Source organism: Xiphophorus hellerii, chromosome 18, assembly GCF_003331165.1.
Source record: "Xiphophorus hellerii strain 12219 chromosome 18, Xiphophorus_hellerii-4.1, whole genome shotgun sequence".
Lineage (NCBI taxonomy): Eukaryota > Metazoa > Chordata > Actinopteri > Cyprinodontiformes > Poeciliidae > Xiphophorus > Xiphophorus hellerii.
In genome coordinates, this window is record NC_045689.1 from 3,821,887 (window position 1) to 3,848,247 (window position 26,361).

The following is a 26,361-nucleotide window of genomic DNA, read 5'->3' on the forward strand; positions in this document are numbered from 1 at the left end:
ATCAACCCCAGACCTTGGCGCATGACTTGTAAGAATAACACAAAAAACATCCTTGAATGCGTAATAAGTTTGGCCAGACGACCCTGCGGAACTGTCCGGGGGTGGGAAAGCTACTGCGAAGAACATTATACAGATGAGTATGACACTCACTCTTCTGAGGTTACTTGGCGAAAAATCAATGGACAATGGCGAAGGGCGATAGTGAGCGGACGGACATGCACCGACGCAATCCTAGGATATCATCTCCAGAAGCGCAAGAGCATTCTTGGACTACCCGTTCCGTTCATTCCAAATCCCCTGATAGCCATCGCCGAAGGACATGCTTTTCGGAAAGGTCTGTGTGAAGGGAACATAGACTCAGGGTTTGACTGGGTAGGACCCAACCTGTTGTATTCCAATCTCACCTGCTCCACCACTATGGAGCATTGGCAGCAATGTGGAGAAGGCGCTAATAAACATGACTGTTTCTGGTATGAGGCTTTGGGAGCAACTTTGGTGGCCGTCGCCACCGAGGTTGTGGAAGAAGTTGCTCATGTGGTGGAAGAAGGCCTCAACATTGTTGAACAGTGGCTGCTAGACGCTTTGAGCGTGCTATGGCCATATCTCTTAGGTCTCCTGGGCGTCGCCGTAGCAATACTCATCGGCAAAATCGTCTTGGAGGCATGGCTGAAAGCACTTTGTCGTTGCAAAAAGAGGAACTACCAGCCCCTCCCCCCTAAGGAGGAGCCTACTTCTGCATAAAAGAGAGCTGCCGTGTGCCTGCGAGCCATTCAACCTTCACCGCAGCTGTTGACAAGACCTGATCCAGAGCGACCATCATCTCACATCATGGAAACCAACTCTTCAACTAACTCTTCAACCAACTCCTCGAATCCCAACTCACTTTTTGCACCGATTCAAGTGAGTACCCTTGAGCATTTAGGGATTACCCTGGCCTGGGTAGTCTTCTGCCACACCGGTCCTTGGCCTAAGGGACATCCTATGAGGATCTTCGTCGCGCTACAAGGATATGCCAAGTTGATCCTCCGCCCCATCGTTCTCCACAAATGGGGGTTGGCTTCATCCCTTTTCGCTTGTTACTTGATGGGTCGTACCCGCATTAATTGGCGCAGGGGTGTTGTGGTCTGCCTATGGCTCATCACCGATACCACAGCCCTGATATTGGAATTGGTCCTTGGGGGCGCACAAGCCACACGAACCGCCCCATTTAAGATCCTCACAGCTATTCTAGAAGGGCTTTTCGCAGTTTCCATCCTCATCTACTTAGCACGCCAGGCCTTGTCTATCAAGGGTCGGGGACGGCGAATTTGGATGCAAAAGTGGATAATTCTGGCTCTTTGGGCAACGGGTTGGGGGGTCCTGGTGGTCCTCTACTGGCTTCATGAGACCGCGGACCTCGCCATTGTTGTATGGCTGATGACCTACGCGGCAATATTCCATGATTCAGCTCATGTCTATGATCGAGGTGAACCAGCTCCAGATCATGACATTCCGGCTCCTGTGATTAATTCACCTTGGCTCGCAAAACAAGCCGGCACACGGGCTTAAACCAGCCTATTCTCTCAGCTTTCGCTTTTGCATTTTCGTCGTTGTAAGTAAATGTAGTTAATCAATAACCACTGATCATGAAGTTACCTGGGTTACTGTTTCTCCTCAGGCATCAACCTGCTGTGTGGGGTGTGGAATAGCTGCAGAATCTTATGGATTCATTTGGGTTGCATCGTCTTCCCGTTGGTGTCACAACTGCGTGAGCAGTCATTTCACCGATGTAACGGCAATTCTCTGCGCCACTGGGCGAGAGGATTTGCCCTACATTGCGGCTTCCACATCTAGATCCCTGGAACGGGTGCACAAAATCGTGTGGACCTCTGCGTTTGGCCAAGAAGACGAAGAGCTTACAACATCTCCGCTGTACAGGGGACTACAGCTGCCCATAATTCAGAAGTTATGGGAACACCAGCTTACTCGGCAATGCCTCCCAACTTTACATCTTCTGGATGGACGAGTTGTGGCAGTGGGCAACTACCTGCCGCCTACATGTCCCATGTCTCCGGATTTGTTTATTGACGTCGGATGCCAAGCCTGCAGGGCAACTAACGTGAAAAGTACCCAAACTGAGACCCTCAGTTCATCTCACCAAGCCTGCCAGACTGAGGACACCCTTTCCCCATCATCTCCATCACCAAGTGATATGGATTTCCAGGATCTGCTGGCAGAGTTGGACAGCTACTGCAACAACCCATCAACGACGCCAGACTTCGGGATGGACCTGCCCTCGCCTCTGCAGCCCCCGCCGGAACGAACCACCCTTTCCGTCTCAGGTAGATCTACACTTGACAACGGTTTGGGCGCAGAAATCTGGCTTTCTCCGCCGTCCAATCTGACGGAGTATGAGGTTGTGGATTCCTGGACACCTTCATCATCTCCGGTTACCTGCTACGAGCGGGACATCCTGACTGCCGACTGTGGTGATGGGCTTGACCTCTTTTGACTTTGGACTGTGTGGTTTCTGCGAAGCACCGTCCGATCTCAAGGAGGGGGTGTCAAGAAAACTGGCATAGGGTGTGAGATCTTTTCGGGTGCATGCAGAAAAGGTGCATAGAGGCCTGAGAGAGAATAAGTAATCTTGTAGTTTGATTAAAAGTTAATTAAGTTGAATATGAATGAATATAATTAGTAAAATGACTACCAATAATCACATAATAACCTTCTGAAATGTACTTTTTCTGAAATATGATCTGTAATGATTTCTGTAATGATTTAACTTGATTTCTGTAATGATTTAACTTGATTTCTGTAATGATTTAACTATGAAACGATTATGGTTGATGAATTATAATAAGTGAGAGATGTGATTAATTATTAACTAAGGATCAAACTTGTGATAATTTGAAGTCAATGTTCAAATGGGTTTAATACAGGTTAAATGTGTTTAATGATTGTAACAGATGGAAAAGTGAGTTAGAGAAAGAAGAGGAATGTATGGGTGAGGTCCTGATAACAGGAAATGTCGCAAGCAGTTCTGAACAGATGGCCAGAGCGCACAGGATGGGTAGTGCGGTGAGTTTGGCTGAAGCAACGGAAAAAGAGGAAGTACGGGAACTTCCACTATGGTCAGCAAAAACAGGTTGGGAAATGTAGGGGCTTTTTCATGAGCAGATGTGAGGAAAGTCACGTAGCCCAAATCCTCCCATACACACACAGGGTGGAGAAATGTATAAAAAGGGACCGAAAAGAGGAACCAGCCGTTCCCAGTCCGGCGGCGCAAAAGGAGAGACAACTTGCAGAAGCAGCTACGGACCGCACTTCAGAACCACGGGGAAGCTCGGACTTCACACCGCTACGACAAGGACTGGGTCCCATCGCCCCATCTCTGGTTCTTCATTCGGCCGTTGGTCTCGTCTCAACCCAGCAACAATTTCAAACTCTGCAACCAGACTTGGAGGAAGGACAAAGGTCCCTCAGGGATGAGGAACTGAGGTTTGCAAAAGGATTCGGACCCGTTCTGCTTTGTTTCCTTTCTAAGGAGGATTTTTCCACACAAGGCAAAGACCTCAACCAAGGATGCTAAAAATTCCTGTTGCCAAAAGATCCACCATCTTCTGGGTATGAGTTGAATCTGCTCCTTGAAATTCCATTTCAGAACGTGCGACTTATCTCTTAGGGAAAGAAGATAGGGTAGTAGGATTGTACATGTAAATTTTATTACACTGTCTTTGATCTATATACGATTGATTATTGATTTGTATGTCGCATATCCCTGCTTAAGCTTGCTTAATAAAGTTATACTATGAAATTCTAATGAGGTTGGTGGACATTGGAATTAATAGAGTCATTTAATCTTTGTCCAGTTCTTTTTAATTAAGGTAAAACTAATGTACATGATTCCAGTAAATAGGAGGCTTCATAATTTCCTTTGGTGAGAGTAAATAATGACCCTGGGACTTACATCTAAGTCACTAAACATAATCTAGCCGGTTCCAAGTGCAAGTTATGATTTAGAAAGTGGGCTACCGTTAACAGAAGTGGTTATTGGAATTATGCAGCTGCGAGGGCTACTCAGCTGATTGTTTCTTAACTGTAAAGGGTCATAACTTCTGGATTGGAGGTAGTTAGAGCTAGACGAATCACTTTCGCCACCAGTTTAAATAGATTATCTCTTATAGAGTACTTTTAGGGTAATACCCTGGTCTCAGAGATTTTCCGGACCTGTTAGACGGAGAACTGGTCAGTAGGCAGCCCTGTGAAGTTGTGAGGAGTGGGCGGGGCTGACTATTGCAGGATAACCTTCAATGGTCTGATCACTTTCCTTGGTGCTGAGCTGCTTTGAGTTTGTGACCATGTCACCTGATGTTTTCGTTAGGGGTGCACCGATTTATCAGTGCCAATTTCCTTAATTTTAGGAGATCGGTGATCGGGCAATACTTGCAAATAAAACCGATTTAATCCCCTGATCCTATCAACCTCTGTCTAAAAATGAACCACTCCTTTAAAGCTAGTCTAAAACAAACGTCTGTAACCTAATATCGCTTCTATTTAGTTGATTTCACTTTAAAAACAGTCACAGGTTGCTGAGCAGTCGGCGGCAAAAACAGACAAGGGTAGAAACCAAACGTGTCATTTTATTTTATAATCTTTAATGAGGAAAGATACGGCGGCAATGGAGAGCAGCCATCAATCATAATGACTGGCAGCGGAGCAGCAGTGAACACTTTTTACAAGACGACTAAGTATGATTAGAAAAATGTCAAATATCAAATAAGGCAGAAGCTACGCGTCTAACCATTAGTAACCATGGAGATGATGCCGCAGCGTCATGTAGCCTAGCATCTATGGAAAAAAACGGGTTAGCATCTCGTCTTTTGCACGTTTCTAATGTTGATCCGGTTTAAGGGGAAACGCTGTTTATGACACAGTGACATAAATCATATGGTGTGAATTCAGGCAAAGTCATTAATTGGATCAACAAGTCAGGAGGGAGGAAGTATGGCTCTGTTTCTAATCTATCTGTTTCCAGCTTCTGTAAATACTGCCGTCCATGAGCCCCAACCAGACGTGCTACGTTCAGACAAATTAGCTCGACCCGAACAAGTAGAAGCCATGAATAAACTGGCAAAGACAATGTGATGGCGAGCCACACGGTAAGATCCACACCTCAGCATAAGTTGGTTTTCACTTTAGTTTGCTTTGTAGTTATATAAGTATTCCTTATTATATTATTTTCTAACACCTAACAATGTTTATATGGAGTGCACACATATTAACACTGCAGGGCCAAAATTCAGTTATGATGTATTAATATTATTTTCTTTGTTTGAGTTACCCGGGTGTTTGGTTTCTGAAGTACTACTGATGGCCTCGTTGGACTGAACCACATGCTTCATGCTGAGGGGTGTTCTGGGACTTTTTTCATTGTTTTGGGTTAGTTGGCAGGTGGCAGCCATTTTGTTTTCCCCTATTGTGTCCATATGGTTTAGCTAAACCAATATTTAAATCCCCTTATGTGTCATATTTAAATCCCCTTATGTGTCATTTCAGGTTAGGTCAGTCTGTCTTATGTCAGTTATGTCTTTGAGTTTAGTAGTCTGCGTTGACCTCTTTTATTGGCATGCCTGTCTAATTGTTATGTTAATCATTGTTCATACTTTGGGGTAAATAAAAACCCACTTTTTTGAATTCAACACCTGTGTTCTGCCTTCTGTGCTGTTTGGGTCCTGACAAACAACTTGGGAAAACAATTTCATTGGCTCTGTTCAATACTCCCAGTTCTCACTTCCAGCGTCCATCATGGCGCCTGGATTGATTAGGTGACGTAGTTGCAAAGGGTCAATAGGAACCATTTAACCCGAGGTTAAACTTGGGACAGATGCCTGACTGGTTTCATGGTTGCGTTTAAGCTCTTTGTTGGATTTACAGAAAACATTTAATTGCCTAATTCTGTGACAGCCTCATGTCTTCCCTTCGACGTCTCCATCAAAGTCGTCTTTGCTTTCCGTTCTGCTGGATTGCTCCCTCCATTTCATCCGGATCCTGCAGTCGCTCTCCGACCTCATTTATCTCTCAGCCCCCCCACCACCTCCTCCTCTAATAGCCTGGTTTGTTCTCGCAGCTCTTCCATTATTTCATGCTTCCTCCTCTCTACTTCTCTGACCTTCCCTCTTAATTTGCCTTTTGTCATTTCCTTCAGCTCTTTTCACTCTGTGACCTTTCCTTTCTTGCAGTTCCATCCCATTCCTCCGACACCTCTCTGTCTTTCTGGTTTCTTTGTTCTGCTGTTTGCTTTGAACCGTTCTCATCTCAGAAAGCCCGCGATGAACAAGACGGGGACGTTTCTCCTGTGACATGTCGCTGATCGCTCTGTCTCTATCTGCCTGTCTGTCGGAGAAAGACATGGACGCCATCAGTCACCGCGCTGAACGCTCCTCTTCACACAAACCTACAGCGTTTCCCAGAGAGTCTCATCAGCTCGTTTTTCCAGACACCAAAAAACATGAACTTATTGCCACAAAAACGGGTTTGATGGGGGTTTTTAGACACCTGGGCTGTAGGAACCCAAACGGAAGTACAAAAACGTGAATTTCTCGTAATCCGTCCCCATTTAAACTCAACCGGACTGTGAGACTCTTACTGACCGTCGTCGCTGTTGTCGTCCACCAGGATGATCTCTTTGAGCAGGTGAGCCGGCGTGTGATTGACGGCCGAGTGGACGGAGCGCAGGATGACCGACAGCGCCTCATTGACGAAGATGAAGATGAGGGAGATCTGAGGAAGGTCTCGGGGGTAGCTGACTTTTCTACATCTGCAGGAAGAAAAGCAAATATTAGCTAAATTTAATGCTAACCAAATATTCTGCATATAATCATCCTTCACTGCTGCTTTAAAGCACCAGGGAAGGAAAAACATGTAGCTTTTCTCTGCAGGCTTATTCATATGTTCTTTTGGCGTTTTCACAGTGCGTGTGTGTGTCGGCGTGTGTGTGGGTGTGCGTGTGTGTGTGTGTGTGCTGCTGACAGGAGGCTTATTTTCACCTCTGCTCAAACAGCTCTAATGAAGAGCAAAGAGGAAGGGTGACACTTTAGCTCCAAGTTTAGCTCTCATATAGACGGTTACGTCTTCCTTCACGTTCCTCTGTTGCCTGTCTTTAAACAATAACAGTGTGAGATAAAAAGATAAATGGAAGTAAATAATATTTCTACGGTTTTCAACTGAATGAATGACTGTCCTTCCTGTGATTTTAGATAGAGATTTTTAAACCATATCATGATTGATCCTGGGATTTGTATGATGAAGAAATTGCTCTGATGCTCCTTAAAGCTGCAGTAGATTACTTTTGTAAATTATGTTGTTTTTTTTACATGTATTTCTTAAAACTGTCACTAAGTGTTGACATTATAAACTTACATAATTTGTGTCAAAATCAAGACATTCTAACATCTCAGTGTTGTCCTACCGCTGTCTGCAGAAATGTTTGGTGAAATCCAACCAATCAGAACGAGGGGGCGGGTCCTAGCGCTGCTCAGACTTTTCAACCAGTTTCACAAACGACTGAGACGTTTTTCTTCATGACATGTTTTATTGGCCCTGTTACGTAGTGAAAGCTTCTGCAATCAGATCGCAACAACTGATGACAGCAACAGCTGTTCGTAACCTAGCAACCAAAATCAACAGAAGGCAAGATAGTGACAAAAGACAAAACCATACTTCAAAATAAAAGTCTTCCTCTCTCAAAAATCAATCACGCTTTGTAGTTTGTAATTATGAACAATCGAGTTAAACTCAGTGAATAATAATAGTAATTATGTAAATAAGTCACAACAACTGCATTTAATTTGGTTTAAAAGCAGTTTTTTTTTCTCTGTATATATCCTTGGTAAAGACAAATTAAAACATCTTATCTTGAAGATTACTTTTTGTTCTTTTGAAAATTTGTTTCCAAATCCAAACACCCAGTCCTCTGCAAGATGATCTTACAGCAAGACCAGGATCAGAAAGCGCTGACACATCCGGACCCAGATTAATTCAAGAGTTTTCCTGTCAGTTTATTAAAGGAGTCAAAACCCAACGGGCCGTTCTGCTTTTCTTTCTTCTGCCAAACTTTTCCCTTAAATTTAGCTTAGACATTAAGACTGCGCCTAAAAATTTGTGACAAAATTTCAGAGAGAAACACTGAGAAAACTTTAAATAAAGCTCAAACTAATGTACGAAACAATAGTCTGAAAAATTATCTCACATTTCCTTCCAAATTTCTGTTCACATAGTAATTATACCTCGTCTTTTCTATGGTTAGCTACTTAATTAATCATTAAAATAGATGTAATTCCTGCTAGTTATTGATTTTATAAGTGTATAGATGGAACATGATTCCTCTTTTCCAAATTAAATTAAATAAATTTCCATTTCAGTCAAATATGAAATTAAGGGCCGACTTACAACATGAGCAAAATATTTAATTAGCCTAATAAGATTGTTGATGTGTTATTACTATTATTTATTTCTTAGAAAAAATCTTATAGCAATAACGAACATGAAAGGTCCTCAAGGCAAATTGAAAACTTTCATAAAGTTCTTAAACAGTCGTTGAAAACGTTTTTAAAATAAAAATATAGACTTGAAAAAGATACAATAAAAGAAGCACAAAAATTTCCTCCACTCCCACAACTTTACCTATTTCCACTGGAAAAGTTCTAGCTTCTAAATAAGAAAAATAAAACATCACCGCGTCTCAAAGAACATTTTTACTGCCTCAAACTGCAAAACACATTTGTTTTCTGCAGCAGCTTTGATCTCATGGTTAAAAGGCGAACATCAGACGGGAGTTAAAAGGGAATATTCAAAGCTCCAGGCAGAACTGGAAACTGAAAAATCTAAAGATGTGAAGTGAATCGAGTTAGTGTGAAACTGAGGAATTATTTTCTCAATAAACACTTTAAAATAAACATCAACCTAACATAATCAACCTAGAGAACTCCATATGATGTGATATATACAGATATTATTAATATTCCTGTGATGCTACGGGAAAACAGTTGACCAACCACACAATCTGCACAACTACAACTCAAATATCAAAGCAACCAACCTGGGATATCATTACTTAACCCCATCCTGTTTACACAAATCCACTTACAGTACAGACCAAAAGTTTGGACACACCTTTTAATTCAATGAGTTTCCTTTATTTTCATAACTATTGACGTTGTAGATTCACACTGAAGGCATCAAAACTATGAATAACACATGTGGAAATATGCACTAAACAAAAAAGTGTAAAACAACTGAAAATACCCCTTATATTCTAGTTTCTTCAAAGTAGCAACCTTTTGCTGTGATTACTGCTTTGCACACACTCTGCATTTTCTTGATGAGCTTCAAGAGGTAGAAACCTGAAATGGTTTTCACTTCATAGGTGTGCCCTGTCAGGTTAATAAGTGGGATTTCTTGCCTCATAAATAGTCATGAAAATAAAGAAAACCCATTGAATTAGAAAGGTGTGCCCAAACTTTTGGTCTGTACTGTACCTCTGCATGCCAAATGCTGAAAGATGAGCTACTATGATTTTGGCTCAAAATCATTCATAGATAATGAGATTTCAGTCAGCTCCGTTCTGCCTATTCTGAGCTGTTTTAGAGCCTCCTGTCACTTTAAATCCAAATATGCTGCTGCTGGCCACGCCCCCCCAACTCAACGTTTACACTCACTCCTGACAATGACCGCCACAGATAAGTAATTATACAACCGTACATCTTTGAGAAGCAGAAGTGGAGCCTCCAGTACAACCAACAAGAATGCAGCGAGTGGTTTCTGGATGGTAAGTCAACAACAACACACTTGTCTTTTCCAGGAGCCATTGTACAGAGCAATCAGCGGTAGAACCAGCTGACCAAACGTGCCGGAGCTCAGCCTGGGTTGCTAGGTAACGGGCGGAATTCTGCTGCAGTTGCTAGGTAACGCTGCAGCGCCTGCTGATTTGTTATGGTACATTCCAGAGGTTTTAGAAACAAACAGTTCTTTTTCCAGACACCTATGAACATAAACTTATTACCAAAAACTGGCTGGGTGTTTTTGTTTGTTTGTTTTTTAACGATTAGGTTGTTTTCAGAAGCAGAAGAGACCAAAATGGAAGTAAGAGACATACAAAATGTGAATTTTTGCATAATAGGTCCCCATTAAAATTGAAAGAAAAACTTAGCCTTGACTCACCTTTTGGCTAATTCAGCTAAAAAATATTCTGAACAATTAAGGGAACTCACAGACCAAAGATAATTCATGCCCAAAGGTTAATTAATCTCCTAATATAAAAATACCAGATTATTCCAATTAAAACCAAACATTTTCCCAATATTATAAGTGAATTTATGCTTTTAAATCAATATTAAGGAATTATTGACCCAAAACAAGCTCAAATATTGTATTAAAAAGTTACTTATAAGTTAGTTTTGTCTTATTTAAGCAAATATCTTAATATTTAGTGTTTTTGCAGTGAGCTGCAGTATAAACTGCAGCGATTCCAGCAGTAGAGCTGAATGATGAATGCAAGCAGGAACAGCAGTGTGTAGGAGAGCGGCATGAATAGTTTCAAATATGAGTGAGAACTTGTCACTTCACAAGTACAGAGTCACTGAATACTGTGTCTGTAATCGTCCTTTATGATTCCCTCAGCGGTTCAGACGGATGTGAGCGGCTTCACAAAGTTTCACATCTGCAGGTTTAAACAAATTAATGCAAGAGATGTTGGATTTTTTTATGTCTTTTAGCAGCTTTTTTCGCTCTGCCTTCGTGTTTCTCCGCCACCTTCTGCTCTGCAGAGTAAAAGGAGCCTGAATGAAACGCAGCGAGGCTCATCAGGCTCCAGCTGACATCCTGCTGCTGCTTCCAGGCTGCAGGTATCGCACCCAGACTCGCTTCGCTCTTTTCCCACCACCCTGTGAGACTCCCTGCGGTGACGAGTAAGAACGCTTTTCCACGCTATGCGAAAATGTCCACACATGCACGCCGCTGGTGGCAGCAAAGAGCAAGGGATTGTTGTTGGTAGTGACTTTTAATTTGCTCATCTACGCAGAAAACTGGGTTGGGAAAATGTTCCCAGAGGAAGAAACATTCGATAAAAACATTTACAACATGAATAAAGATAAAATATACAGGTTTAGTCTCCTTAGGAATGCTATTTCTACACTTCTGTCATCATCAAACTAATTTTAATAAAAATAAATCTGAGTAAATACAAAAAAAATGTTTTCAAATCATGATTTTTCTCTTTGAGTGGAAAAATATATTGAAATAAAATTAGGAAAAATAAAAATAATTCTCCCCTTTGTAGCAGATAATTACAAGTATTATTTTTAAATCACTTAAAGAGACAGTTTCATGTAAAATTCACTTGTTCTGTTCCCTCATCAAAAAAGTACCTGGAGTGTTGTTTTGATCTTTTTCATGCATGTTTGAGAAATCCTTTAATCTCCATGGCAACCATTTAGCTGAGCAAAACGCCTCGGTGGACTTAGACCCGCCTTCGAGACGCAGCTCCTCCTCAGAGCTGCAGTTTCCAAGTTTCCATTTCCCCCACTCAGCTCCTTCAGACTAGCCAGCAGCAATTAGCAAGCAGCTGCAGTGCTCATCGCAGGAGCTACTTCTCAGTTAAACGCTGATAAAAATGTTGTTAAAGGGTTAATAGAGGAGCCATGTTGTGATGACTTCCTGAAGGCGGAGCTTCAGAAAGAGTAGGAGTTTCTTAAAGAGACGGAGGCCCAAATTCAAGCAATCAATTTGTGAAGTCAAATTTCTTCTAAGTTATGTTTGGTATAAACATAGTTGGGTAGTAACTACTCAATTACATTTACTTGAGTAGCCTTTTTTTAAGTACATTTAGGAGTATTTTACTACACTGCACTTTTTTTATTATGAAGTATTTCTACTCTTACTTGAGTAAAAATTCTGGATTTTCTTCCCACTGAATGAAAAACAAACATGTTTTAACCAAAAATCCACCAGACACAGACACACAGCTGCAGTTTCTGTTAAAGTTTCTGAGGTTTTTTATTCAAAGAAACTAATTTGGAAACATTTATTTTGCCTAATTTTGTTATTTTTGTAAATTATTGTAATTTTAGTCCTTAAAATACCAAAATTTCCACTAACTTTATAATTTGGTCCATCTGGTGATGTAATTTTTAAATATTAAATGGTTGATAATCTAATTAGTTATACTTGAATAGACTTTTTACCAAATACTTTTTTACTTTTACCTGAGTAATTTCTTGGCTACTTTTTACTTTTACTTGAATAAAGTTATGTTGAAGTAGTAATGGGTTGAGTACAACTTGGAAATGAATAAGAAAGCTGAAAATAACTGGAAATATGTTTTAAATCTGATGTTTAAGACTGAACAAAGCACCAGAGCGGTATGACTTACATATTCATGTGACGAAGTGGGGATCATCTAGTATCTCTTTTCTTTTGCTGAAATAATGAACTTCTTGCAACTGAAGTTTTCCATGTGAATTATTAAAAGCATTTTCAAAAGTTTTAATTGGATTTTCTTTGCAGAGCAGAAAAAGTTCCAAGTACATCTATTCTCAGCGAGTCGTGTTTCCATTTATTTATGGAAATAGATGTCGCTTCTGAATTATTAAAACTTGTTGTTTTATTATTGGCTGAAAGCACCAAATAATTATGTGTAATCTGTAATCTGACGTTAGAAGGCCTTGGAAGTTGAGTTTTTTGGAGGGTTTTTTTGTGGCTGACGCAGACTGACTTGTTGGGCCGGTGGTCCGGGATGGTCCGGTCCAGAGAGATCCTGTCGCTCAGGTAGGCGTTGTAGCCGTACTTCTCCTTCAGGTACTTGGCGTCGTTCTCCTCCAGCGGGGAAAGCGTGGCGGGCAGGCCGCCTTTCCCGCGGCCGCCGAAGCCCTCGATCAGGCCCAGGGACTTGGACAGACCTGTTGGACCAAGACGAGCCTTCGGGTTGAACGAATTCATGAAAGTTCAAAGGTTACAAACTGCATGACGAAACTTTAGCATGAACTTCACTTTTAAACGGAATCACAGAAATCTGCTTCAGTGGTAAGAAGAAAAGTCTTTGTCTTTGTTTGTGGAGGAAGGAGAAAACTGGTTAGATGAGAGCAAAATCAAACTTTCTGACCACAACAAAACGTTAAATGTAGAGAAAAAACTGAAACTGTGACCCTGCAGTGAAATGCGGTGGTGGCAGCATCATGCTATGGGAATGTGTGGCAATAGAAGCTAATTATAATTGATGTAAAGATGAAGGAAGGTAAATAATCCTGGATGAAAATCTGCAAAAGACTGAAGGGAAGCGTTGCGTTCCAATGGAATGGTTTAGATTTATGTGTGAAAATGGCCTAGTCAAAGCCCAGATGTAAATCCAACAGGGAATCTGTGTTGCACATTGATGTTGACAGGTGCTTCCCATCTACTCAGCCTGGGATTCAGCTGTTTAGTGAAGAGGAATGGGAACTAGTTTCAGTATGCTGTAATTATTTTATAACTTTTTGATGATTAATCGATTAATCAGATTTTAAAAATTTAACCACTTTTCATTTAACCACTGAAGCCTTTTTCACACAATATTTTAAATACATAAGAAGATGAAAAGAAAATATTTAAATTAGTTTTTGGAAAATGAAGCAAATTTTTTTTTCCTAAAATGCAAAAATAGATAATTTGTAGCAAATATGAAACTGCAGCTAAAGATATAGTGAATACTGATCGGTTGATTATTTTTTGGGTTAATAATTTGATATTAAAAGGTGGTTAGTAGTTTTTTGTTTTTTTAAAGAATTTGAATCAGGTGAAGCTAAATCTGCGACTTTAGGAGTATTTACATACAAACAATTTACTTTTTTAATCTAAAAATGCAAAATATATTTATTCTTAGTGCAGTTCTTTTATCAAATGTCCATTTTAGAGTCTGCATACTTCAGTTAACGGTTAATCAACCACTAAATTAGCCGGTGATTATTTTAATAGTCGATTAATCAAGATTATTTAGATTAATCGTTTTAAAGTGTCCAAAAAGTGAAAATGAAAGCGAATTAATATCTTTACAGGTGTCGGAGTTTTACTTCCCAGGTGTTTTGTGAGGATTGAGATGATATCTGAGTGGAAATGTTTTTGTTACCGTTTAGCTGCCGGTACACCACATCCTCCAGCGAGCTGAGCCTCTTCAGCAGCACCTCGTGGCTCACGCTGGGCCCCTGCGCCGTCCCGTTGGCCCGGGGCCGCCTCCCGTCAGCCGGAGCCTCCGGACCGACCGCCTGCACGCTGCGGGTGTTGCACTTGGCCCAGAAGGTCATGAACCCTGCGACCGCCAGCACGTTGAGCAGCAGTAACACCCTCCATCTTCTGAAGACAAAAGCCATGAAAAAGAGTTCGGGCGCTGGTTTGTTTTGGGTCTTTAGGGCGGGCGGAAGGTCAGGTGATGTTCAGCGGCGATCTGGAGGCTGCAGGGACGTCTCACCGGGTAACATCAGCTGGACGGAAAGCCGCAGGGAAGCTTGAGCAACCAGAACCAGCAGTGCGCCGATGAGAAGACGATTTATCCGCCGCTTTGCTCTCCGACTCCGGGGTTATTTTAGGCTGCATGTCGCTCTGCTGGAGCAATCAGGGGCGCCGTCCGCCGCCTCTCCGTTTGAAATCATCCTCTGAAGATGCGAGACAAAGACAGCAGTGTGTGCGGGGCGCAGAAAGCAGATGAATAATTGAGGAGAAAGGAAAATTTTCCGCGCTTTTCTTCTGGGGTTCCTCTCCCTTCGCGTCCGAGAGAAGTCGGCAGTGATGCGACTGAGATGCGGACAGATGCTTCAGGGAAATCCTTCTGAAGGTCCAGCCAACATCTCCTCCTCCTCCTCCTCCCCTTCCTGCTCTTCCTCCTTCAGCCGTTTATCACTATCAGATGCGCGGATGGTGAGGAGCTATCTGCGCTCGGAGAGATGCGGCAGCAGCAGCATCAGCAGCATCCTCTGAGAAATTCACTCCGGAAACCGGCAGCAGCCAAAACAGGAGCAAAAAATTAAAGCGACCTTCTTTCTTTTTCTTTCTCCCCTCTCTTCACATTTTGTCCCTCTAGTCCTCCCGGCACAAAACGTCTTCCTGTTATTCCTCGCCCTCTTCTTGTTTATTGCGGCTGTTTGTTTCCTCTCCTTCTATCGGGATTCTGGACTCGATCCGGGGACGTTTCCCTCCGCAGCAGCAGGTCGGGGAGGGGGGAGGTGTCCGCTCAAATCACACTGAGAGAGAAAATACCGTTCTTAGAGAAACTTACACTCCAACATTAAAGATAATTAAGCCAGGGGTCTCCAAAGTGAGGCTCGGGGGCCGTTTGCGGACGCAGCAGTGATTTTTTTCTGGCCTTCAACTGCAGACATTAACGCCCAGAGTGTCACTACTTCAACATATTTTTACTCAAGTAAAAGTAAAGAAGTATTTGGTAAAAAAAAAAAAAAAAAAAAGTCTACTCCAGAACTGAGTAACTGATCAGATTAGCAATAATTTAATATTTAAAAATGACATCATCAGACGGAAAAAAAAAATAAAGCTAAGTGGAAATTTTGGTGTTTTAAGGACCAAAATGACAATAATTTATATAAGTAACAAAAAATAACAAAATCAGGCAAAAGAAAATTTTTCCAAATCAGTTTCTTTCAATAAAAAACATCAGAAACTTTAACAGAAACTGCAGCTGTGTGTCTGTGTCTGGTGGATTTTTGGTTAAAACATGTTTGTTTCTCATTCAGAGGGAAGAAAATCCAGAAATTTTACTCAAGTAATAAAAATACTCCATGATGCTTCAAAGCACAGCAGCAAAATTACTCCTAAAAATACATTTTTAAGTTACTCAAGTAAATGTAATGCTGACTCTAAACAACAGTCTATTGTCTGTTGCAGAAACAGCAGACAATGCTCTTCCTCATCACTGCGGGGGGATTTCACTCCTCTTCACAGAAACATTCATTAATGCGACGGGAGGAGGTGGACGCAGGAATTTATGTTTCCCTGCTAGAAAAGGTCAAATCTCAGCTGGAACAGATCAGTAACCGTCACTGATCTCATGCACGTTTAATAAATTACGTTAAAATGAGGAGGTGGGTGAGAGTGAGCCTCAACAGGTGGGGGAGGGGCAACGAAACATAACTCTGGTCACTTTCTTTACAAAAAAATAAATAACAACTAGAAATTGAATATTTCTGCAGTTTTTAAATCTTTATCTAGTTTCTTCTGCAAATAATTTAGTTCACTTGAAATAAGACAAAACTTAAAAGTAAATTTTCGGCAAGATAAAGAAGTTTGTTTTAAGTAAATAGTTATTTAAAATTACTGAAGACACATTGCTTTTATTGACAGATTATTTAACTAATAATATGGGAAAAGTGAAATAATCTGCCGGTGGAAGTAGAATATTATATTATATTATATTATAATATTTTTTAAATCAATATTAAGGAATAATTGCACTAAAACAAGCATCTATCTTGCTGAAAAGTTACTTTTGTCTTATTTCAAGTGTATTGAGATATTTACACCAGAAACCAGATGAAAATACTTGGTAAGATTTTGTGTTTTTGCAGAGATTGAGCTAAAACTAAATTATTTTTAGTTTTTCTTATTTGCAGATCGACTTCTAGACTGCAGGCCAAGAATAAACACAAGTGCAGAAAACCCAAAGATTGTACTAAAGTAAGAGTGTCACTACTTCAACGTATTTTTACTCAAGTAAAAGTAAAAACGTATTTGGTAAAAAAGTCTACTCAAGTACTGAGAAACTGATCAGATTAGCAATCATTTCGTATTTAAAAATTACATCATCAGATGCAATGATGATGTAATTTACAATATAAAATATAAAGTTAAGTGGAAATTTTGGCATTTTAAGGATCAAGTGACAATAATTCATAAAAGTAACAAAAATAGCAAAATCAGGCAATGAGAGATTTTCCAAATCGGTTTCTTTCAATAATAAACTTGAACAGAAACTGTGTGTCTGTCTGGTGAATTTCTGGTTTAAACATGTTTGTTTTCATTCAGCGGGAAGAAAATCCAGAGTTTTACTCAAGTAGGAGCAGAAGTACTTTATAATAAAGTCACTCAAGCAAAAGTAAAAGTAAAAATACTGCTAAAAGTACATTTTCACCAAAGACGTTACTCTATCAAATGTACTTGAGTAAATGTAACTAGTTACTTCCCTATTCTACTTTCAAGTAACTTCTCAGCAAAACGTAGGATCTTGTTTTAAGTCAATAATTCTTGAATATTGATGAAGAAGTTCTACAAGACATTTTCCCCAAGTTCTAAGTCAGATAATTGGCCAGTGGAACAAGAACTGGGTTGCTAAGTAACGGGCTGGGCTTGGCTGGGGTTGCTGGGTAACGCCGGAATATTCTACTAGTGGGACTAGAACTTTATCATAAGTATTCAAGAATTATTGACTTAAAACAAACTCCCATTTACTGTAACATTACTTGTAAGTTAATTTTGTCTTATTTCAGGATATTTGGATTAGAAAGTAGAGAAAGTAAAAGTAATTTATTAAATGTAACTAGTTATTCCCGAGCTGTGCACATGAGGTGTTTCATTTTTAGGTGTAATGGTAACATTGACATGGTGATGGAGACGTTGTTTGGACTCAACGCGGTGAAACGTTGGTTTCACTGCAGAAGTGGGTCACCCGAACAGAACCAGAATCAGAGAGAATCACCAACTGTGATCTGAAGGAAACTCTGGCGCAAAGACACAGAGCGCCTGAGTGAGGAGGAGGAGGAGGAGGAGGAAGAAAAGAAGCGGCGTGAGATCAAAACCTTTGCTTTGGTCTGTGAGACCAGAGATGAACTGAGAGAGAAAAACACATCAGTCAGCGAGAACAGGCAGAGAGAGAGAGGAGAAAAATCCTCAAGCAATAGAGAGAAGAAAAGAAAGGAAGAAACGGAGGGGAAGACTGTGACAGCAGGGAGACGAAGAGTAGATGAGAGCTGATTTTTATCTCATCTCTTCAGCCTCTCGAATTGTTGTAGAGAGGAAAGGTCAAGAGGTCGCAGCTTGGTGCTGAACTGAACCCGACCCCTGCTAGAGAACTTCAGGCTCTGCTGTTCGGATCCAATCCGCTGCATTTCTGTGAGCGTCAGTCCGGCGAGGTGAGCTTCACGCTTCCACAGCAAACCGTTTCCACAGCAAACCGTTTCCACAGCAAACCGTTTCCACAGCAAACCGTTTCCACGCGACGACCAGGTGCAGAAACGTGAAGCCGCACGATCACCTGGGGCACACTGTAAAAACGGAAACTCTCACCAAGGAGTTCCTGCTCTTTTTCCAGTGAAAATGTCTCTGAACACTTTAAATATAAATATATAAAACAACCTTTCAGCAAAATGTAAGAGCTTGTTTTATGTCAATAAGTTCTACTTTCAATGACATATTATTTCACCTAACATGGTAAAAATGTCTTATTATACGTTAAATAATTTGTCAGATGAATTAGTACTAAATATTAATGGATTTATTCACTTAAAACCAGGGCTGGTCCAAGGAATAATGCAAGTTAAGCAGCTGCTTAGGGTCCCAAAAAGCTAGAATAATAAAAAATTATTATATATATAGGCCTATATATAATATTCCTCAAAATTCAACAAATTTTGATATTACTTTAAAAAAAGATTTCATTACTTGACCTTAAAGGAATGTGAGAAATTAGACAGATCTGCTATATTAAAAAAATGTTTAGTAGATTTCTCTATTTGACAGCAACTTTCAGAATAAAAAAAATAATCAGAACTGGAAGATGGTTAAGAAAGACAAGAGAGGCTCGGTGGAAACGATCCAGAATCGATTCCTGATCAATCAGAACATGCAAAGATTAAATCTGCTTCAGAAGCGACCCGTCGGTCTGCAGCTCATTCACTGCGACACTTTTTCAGTTGCTAAGCAGGATTTGATGCTCGGCTTTAACACCAGCAGCTTGTTCCGTTTATGCAACAACACGTTTGGTTTTCCTGTGGGAGTCGCTGTGATCTCAGCTTGCAAAGGCAACGACTAATTGACCTTCACACAGGATTGACTGGAGCGGCAACTTTCTCTCCAACGGGATCAGAGGGTGGGAAGCGTGTGCAATCAGAGCAGAGCCAGGCTGCTGTATGAGCCAAAACATCGACTATTTATTAGATTTGTCCATCAGATAGGAGGAAATCAGTTGAAATATTGTCTTTGGAGACCTAGCAGACAGGCACCCCACCAGTTTAAACCAACCTGACAGGAAGACTGCCATGGCCAACAAGCTGGAAGCCATGAACTGTGACTGCTTCAAATTATTTGTGATTATTTTACAGCCGTCATTTCTGTGCGTTTTTCTCAAGATTAGAGTTTTTGTCAAAATATGTTGATATATTCAGTAACTTTAAAAACAAATTATTCAAAGATGCCAATTTGCATCACAATCAATACAAACTGAGCTACATTCGCTTCTTCCATGTTTCAATAATAAACAACAATCACTCAGTTTAACGTTGCTAACATGTCGAGAACATCTATATGGAGCTAAATTGAGGCCAAAAAGTTTGTTCAAAAGGAAAAAAAATTGAGACTGAAAGAAAAAAACCTTGAATATGAAAAGTAGTTTAACACATTATGTTCAGATAAAAAAAATTATTTTCTCAGGTTCAAATTTTTTTTTCAGTATCAAAACTTTTCTAGACTAATAAACACGCTGCATTTAAAGGCAGACTTAAAATTTTGGTTAAATTAAATCAGTGTGAGACTTTGCTACTGCAAAACGACATTTATTCTAAGGCCTTTTCAACATGTTCTGTGACAATTTGTCACAAAAATAAATAATTAGAAAATTAAAGAAAAATCATTTGAGAATTCACAAACAGCAAGAAGAGCTGCAGCTTTATTTGATGGCAACAGCCAGAAAAAAAGAAAATTGTACAATTGTACATCTCCAAATTAAGAGAAATTAATTTGGTGAAATTAATCTCTCTCAAATTTTCTAGAAAAAAAACATTTCTCGGGAATTTTCTAGAAAAAAAAATCATATTTTAATTACTTGAAAAATTACTTTTATATTAAAAAGTCCAAATTTTTTTAATTTTGAGTAAAAAAATCTAATTTTCTACAAAAAAGTCAAAAGTTTCTGGAAAATTTTCTACAAAAAGACAACAATTTTATGAGAAAATTTCTAGAAAAAAAGAGAAATTTCATAAACATTTTCTACAGTCAGGTATTTCTGAGAAATTTTCTGTAAAAATTGTTTGTTTGTTTTTTTTATTAGAAATTATCCAGATAAAAAGTCAGAAATTTCTGAGTTTGAAAAGTCACATTTTATTCTAGAAAATCCTAAAATCTCAGAAAGAACTCAGAAATTTCTGCAATGTTTTGACTTTTCAAACTCAGAAATGTAGGTGTTTCTACAAAATTTCTAAGATTAATCTGAGAATTTGAGTTTCTCCCAAAATTTTGAGTCAAAATGTTTTTTTTTTTCTAGAAAATTTGAGACTGATTTCAGACTTTCAGAGTTTATTTTCTCAGACATTTATTCCTCTGTTTTTTATATATCAGTCTGTCTAACAGACAGTCTGATATGAAACTGGAAAATGTTTGATGATTTTTATAAGCAAACTGTCCAAACCAACCAGAGTTCAGTTGAAGTTAAAAAGGAAGAGAAATCTTCTTTTCACTTTTACCTCCAAAGTTGGTCCTGCAGTCGAAGCTCAGAAGCTGCACGTCTTCTGGTTTTAACAAAATATATAAGCTCAGAATCGGCTCTCTTTGGCTCATTAATAACAGACTCAGGAAAGAACAGAAGGTGGTGAAACGCCGACGTTTGATCGCTTTATTCAGAGCGATCCTCCTCAGTCTGTTCCTCCTTCCACCAAAACCAGAACCAGAGTTCAGCTGTCGAACCGCCTCCTCCTCCTCCACCTCATCTCCTCGGCGCTGACATCATCAGAGGAGTCACGATACGGACGACCTCGTCGGTCATGGCCTCGTCCTGAGAGAATGAGCAGGAAGTAACGTCAGGTGTGTTTCTTTCAGGTGAGGAGTCCAGAGTTCAGAGCGTCTCACCTCGGTCGTGCAGACTGTTTCTGATGGCCGCCTCCAGCTGCTGCTCCTCCGTCAACCCGCCGGTGTACGACGCCGTGTGGTAACCTGGGGGGTCATGAAAGTATCCATAGTGTACTCCACTCTGGCCAGCATAACCTGAATATGTGAGAGAATGAGGGCCATGATAAGAAAAAGATAAATAAAAGACAAAATTATGAGAATAATGTCAAAATCTTCTGAGAAAATGTCATAAAATTAAGAGAATAAATTCATAATACCACAAAAATGGAAGTCAAACAGAAATGAAGAAAATAGTATGATAATAAATAAATAAAGTAATAAAATTACAAAATTCAACTCTTAGTAGAATAAAATCTTAAACTTTTCAAGAATAAAGACATAAAATTGTGAAAACAAAGTCATAATAATATGAGAATAAATTTATAATATTACATCAATGAAAGTCAAACAAAAATAAAATGATAGAATTAGCAGAATAAAGTTAGAAATTTACAAAAATAGTCAGAAGATTATGAGAATAAAGTTACAGAAGAAAGACATAATATTACCACTTTATCCTGGTAATATTATGACTTTATTTTCATATTTTATGAAATATTTCCCAGCATGCTCTGGTACCTGATGTGCCAGAAGATCTGTAGTAGTTGCGATGTGATCCGTGTTCGTTTGATATGAACAAATCTGGAGAAAACACAGAAACAGAAGAATCCAGTGAAACCAGTAAGTTACTGTTAAAACTGTCTAACCAAACTGAAAGACCCGGTTATGATAAATGAGTCAATTTCTAATCAAATGAATTTAAAACTTTGGACATATTTAAGAGCTGATGTGTTTGAGCCGCGGCGTCTCCTCAGTGTCAGATCGAAGGTTTTAAAGAAGAGAAAACGGCTAAATGAAGTCAAACCTGCACATTTCCTCATGATTCTGTTGAGCGGTCCGGACGTGTAGAGCAAACCCACCAGGATCCCTGCCAGGTGACCCACAAACGAAGTCCTGGAGGAGCAGCAGACACGGATCAATCAATCAATCAATCAATCAATCAATGGTTTCAGCATCAGGGCAGGTCAAAGTGCTTTACGTCATAAAAACACAAAAATCAACAATTGAAACATTACATTTAGTTAAATATCATCATCACACATTAAAATGTTGGTCAATGTTTCATTAGCAACTCTAAACATTTGGGTTTTTACTACCGATTTAAAGGAACTCAGTGTTTCGGCTGTTTTTCAGTTTTCTGTTCCAGATCTGTGTTGCACAGAAGCTGAATGCAGCTTCTCCATTCCTGGTTCTGGGAATCAAACACTTCCTGGATTTAATGGTTCCCAGCAGAACATTTCCAAAGCTCAGGATTTCACTGCAAACACTAAATATTATCAAGTCATTTTACTCCAGTTTCTGGTGTAAATGTCTTAGTACAATTGAAATAAGACAAAACTAATTTACAAGTAACTTTTCAGCAAAATATATGAGCTTGTTTTAAGTCAATAATACCTTAATACTGATTTTTAAAAAAAGTTCCACTGGTAGAAAATATATTTTTCCCAAATCATAAGTGAAAGATTCTACAAATGGATAAAAAAATGCAATGTTTTTATTTATTTAACCCTTAAAATGTCACGTCTCTATTGTAAATAAGAACTTGTTTTTAATAGCTTACCTGGTTTAATAAAAGTTGAATAAAAATGTTATCTTTATATTGTTTTCAGGCTAATCTACTTGAGAAAAAGTCTCATTTTCAAAATAAAACCCTTGTAATAAAAAATACAGTTTTTTTCATGGAACAATTGGAATAAGTTTCAACAATTCTTCAGAATAATCAATAGATTACTCGATTACTGAAATAATCTTTAGCTGTAGCTGTAATTAGCAGTAATAATTTTTCTTGTCATTCAGTTATAAACTGTGCTTTTAAAAAAAGAAAATTAACAAATATCAACAACCAATAAAAGAACATTTTTATTTTTTGCACAATTTTTATACATTTCTATATTTTTAAACCTAAAAATTACATGAAATTACTCTTCAAAAAAATAAATGTCTCACAATAGATATTTATCAAAAACAATAAGCTGTTTTTATTAAAAGGTCAGTTTAGATTTTTGACTAAATGGTTTTAATTTATCAGGACTGAGGACAAAAATGTCTTTTAAGTCTATAATATATATTATTAAACACGTGAAACGGCTCCATCTAGTGGATCAAATCCAACAGTGCAGTTAATAAAAAGCATCTTTAGAAATTTGAATAGGATATCATTTAGTGCAGCATTATGTTTAAATAAATTAATAAAAAAATAAACTGGAAATAAACTAGTGGAAAGTGGAACCTAAAGTGTTTCAGAGTTATAAAATACAGAGTTAAAGTGAGAAGAAGGCTTAGTTAATGATTATAAAGCTGTTTAAATTGGTTTTACTGGGATTAAAAAGCATCTTTACGAGTCTAATCTGGGGAAGCGGCTCCAGAATCCAGGATGTTTTCTCTTACACTCACCCAGGTGCCGTTAAGTGGATCAGAATGAGCTCCACCCAGCTGGCGTAGCGGCTAGCCACCGGCAGCCCCATCACGTATATCACGCTGCCGGGGTGGTAGTGGTTATTCAGCACCTTCAGCGCAAACAGCACACCTGGAAATAAAACATAAAAACCAAGCAGTGAAGAGGACCCAAACGTTTCCACTCAGAAACCCGTAGATCTACTCGTACCAGAGAAGCCGACAGCGCAGGCCTGGCTGTAGGACTGGTCGTCAGCTAGCTCTGTTAGCAGCGCCTCCAGCAGCAGGTACACCGCCCCGGTGAGCACGGAGAAGACGGACAGAACGTAGATGAACCAGGTCGTGCCCAGCCGCCGCTCCAAGTTCATCCCTTTCCACAGCAGAGACACCATGTTGAAGTACAGATGCCAGTCGTCGGCGTGGTGGAACGGCGACAGGAGCAGCCGCCGCCATTCACCCTGCCAGTACGCCTGCTGGACGCTCACACAGGTCTGGGAATAAACAAAACAAATTAAGGGTGAACCGATCCACTTCTTCCACTTCTGAGGTATCGGCTGATCTGATGCAGAAAAACAGCTGACCTGACTTTTTAAACAGACATAAATGTGATGACTTACACATTTATTTAATTACTTTGCACCAAGAGTAATTCAGTTCCAAGCAACTAAACTACCAATAAATTGAAGAATTAATACAGATATTAATATCGGATCAGTGCGTTTCTTTTAGAAATCATGCAAAATGGTGATTATTTCTGTCAACTAAACCACCAAGGACAATTCAGTAAATGAAAAAAAAAAATACATCGTTTTGCTTTTAAATGTTTGGATGTGTGGATTAGTTATTTACCCTCAGGAGCGGAGCTGCTGGGAAGAGGTAAAGGTAAACGTTGAGAGCCAGGACAGCCAGAGTGACCGGGGGGATGTTGTCCAGGCCCACCTGGAGCAGCTGGGAGCCCAGCATCAGCAAGCCCAGATGGGACGACCTCGATCTCCTGTTCATCCTGAAACCAGCCTGACAGGAAGCAGCAACACGACTTCAACCATGGCCGACGTTACGAACCAGACAGAGCAGAGCAGAGCAGAGCAGGCGCTCTTTAAGGATGTTTTCACACCGAATAGCCCAATAAACTCGGTTTGAATGGGGACCAAACCTGAAATCTGCAAACCTAACACTCCAAAAAACAGCTCCGAAAAGCTAAAAGTGACACTGTCAGCATGTTTTGTTACATAAATCCTTAACATTTTGACAAAACAAAATGCAGTATAATATTCAGAATGTTGATTCAAGATATCTGACGTAGAAAAGCTGTTAATGGTCAACATATCTCTAATTCATCTGGAGATATTTTAAAAGGAAACTTTGACTAGGACTGTCACAATAACAAATTTATACTGGACGATAAATTGTCCCAGAAGTTATTGCAATAAACGACACTATTGTTGTCTTGAGATTATTTTAAATACATTTTAAATTCTACTGAACATTTAACACTGGAACTGGCAGATAATTTAAATATCCAAAATAAATAAACAACAGAAATAACAAATAAAAAATTAATTATGAAGTCTATGTAAACAAAATTGTCATTTAAAAAAACGAGCTGACTAAAGTCTTTTGTCATCCAGTTTTTAATGAGTTGATTGAGTTCACTGTAATTTATCATGCAATTGATTTATTGCCAAACTTTGAACTAATCTCTAAATTAGTTTTGCTGAGTCATTATTTGCTTTTTAAATTTAATTTGCACTTGTTTGATCTTGTATATCACGTGTCTATAAGTACATTTAATATACGTTTAATTGGAATTATGACAAATCAGATCAAAAAGTGAATCTGACGTTACTTATACAAGTCAGAATGTAATTAGATATTTCCCAAATAGGTATTGCGTGTAGTCAAAACACAATTGGATATCTTAATTAATACATTTAGTCATAAACTAATCTCAAGTATTTGAAATGTAAGTGTGGTGAAACCGATTTTATGTTAAAACGGCCAGATACATATCCGATTACTGTAATTAATTCCTTTACTGTTGAAGAGTTTTTTATTTCATCAAAACTTTGGTGTGTAGCCACTTTGGACAAACACTCACAAATGAGCGGTTTGAAAAATATTAACTCGGTCGGTTTAACAACTGTTGATATTTCTTCCTCCCATTTTTCTTCAACCACTTTTTTCTTAGCTTAAACAGAAACATAAAAGTTAGTTGTACTCACTGTGAGTTCAGTTCTTCCTCCGTTGAAGGCGCTTCGGCTAATGCTAACCCCACCGACAGTAAAGTTAGCTTCTGGTTTAAAGCGGCTTTTCACCAGAAAAGCCTGAGAGGAACCTTAACACAGACCGACGGAGTGAAGTTTAACTAATAAACCTCTCGGCCACACGTCACAACGTTTCATTTCTCCTGGTTTCATCATAACTTCGAGCACTTTCAAGCAGCGGCTGGAGTTAGGAATGGTCACGTGACAATAACAACACTAAGTAACGGCGCAGGCGCATTACGTAGTTCAGGGCGGGTGCTGATGACGTCAATGCAAAGCGTGTGTGACCGTAAATAGTTTGTAGAAATCCCGAAAAACAACCGGAGTTCTTTACCATTGAAGTCAACGTAATTAACGGCAATATGAATAACTGGAAAATAGATATAATGTTTAAACTCAATTAATAAAAGTTTAATAATTAAAAGTTATTATAGAATAACTTTTAATAAAGTTTGGTGTTTTGTTTGAAACATAAAACAAAAACTATTGATTGGAATGGATTTTATTTATTTTTACTTAATTTGTTTATTTAGAA

The 26,361-nt window shown here is 39.2% G+C and overlaps 2 protein-coding genes across 5 annotated transcripts in view; both read right to left on the bottom strand.

Annotated features, from left to right (window-relative positions):
- Positions 1-20,801, bottom strand: part of galnt17 (polypeptide N-acetylgalactosaminyltransferase 17) — a 49,130-nt gene extending 28,329 nt beyond the window's left edge. The window contains exons 1-5 of one of the 3 annotated variants that reach the window (XM_032591030.1): positions 20,688-20,801; positions 14,477-15,245; positions 14,138-14,361; positions 12,752-12,935; positions 6,633-6,799 (exon numbers count right to left, since the gene is read on the bottom strand). In XM_032591030.1, coding sequence (XP_032446921.1) covers positions 6,633-6,799; positions 12,752-12,935; positions 14,138-14,361; positions 14,477-14,601 — 700 coding nt within the window. In that variant the 5' untranslated portion in view covers positions 14,602-15,245; positions 20,688-20,801. Of the gene's footprint in view, positions 1-6,632; positions 6,800-12,751; positions 12,936-14,137; positions 15,246-20,687 lie in introns of those variants that run through there. The other 2 variants (XM_032591031.1, XM_032591029.1) reach the window with 2 other exon arrangements.
- On the bottom strand, positions 20,413-26,051 carry rhbdd1 (rhomboid domain containing 1). 2 transcript variants are annotated; one of them, XM_032544916.1, is made up of 8 exons: positions 25,785-26,051; positions 24,412-24,576; positions 23,774-24,053; positions 23,563-23,695; positions 21,974-22,062; positions 21,688-21,750; positions 21,070-21,204; positions 20,413-20,995 (listed from the first exon to the last, which is right to left on the bottom strand). In XM_032544916.1, exons 2-8 carry the CDS (start codon positions 24,562-24,564, stop codon positions 20,895-20,897), a joined length of 954 nt encoding a protein of 317 aa, XP_032400807.1. In that variant the 5' UTR covers positions 24,565-24,576; positions 25,785-26,051; the 3' UTR covers positions 20,413-20,894. The 2 variants fall into 2 exon arrangements, with proteins under 2 accessions (XP_032400807.1, XP_032400808.1); XM_032544917.1 differs by having other exon boundaries at positions 24,412-24,598.
- Between the last annotated feature and the right edge of the window lie 310 nt (positions 26,052-26,361).

Coding starts and splice junctions, on each gene's coding strand:
- rhbdd1 (XM_032544916.1), bottom strand. CDS start 24,564: ATGAACAGGAGATCGAGGTCGTCCCATCTGGGCTTGCTGATGCTGGGC. Junction 22,063..23,562: donor ATCCACTTAACGGCACCTGG/GTGAGTGTAAGA, acceptor CTGCTCCTCCAG/GACTTCGTTTGTGGGTCACC. Junction 21,205..21,687: donor CAGATCTTCTGGCACATCAG/GTACCAGAGCAT, acceptor TCACATATTCAG/GTTATGCTGGCCAGAGTGGA.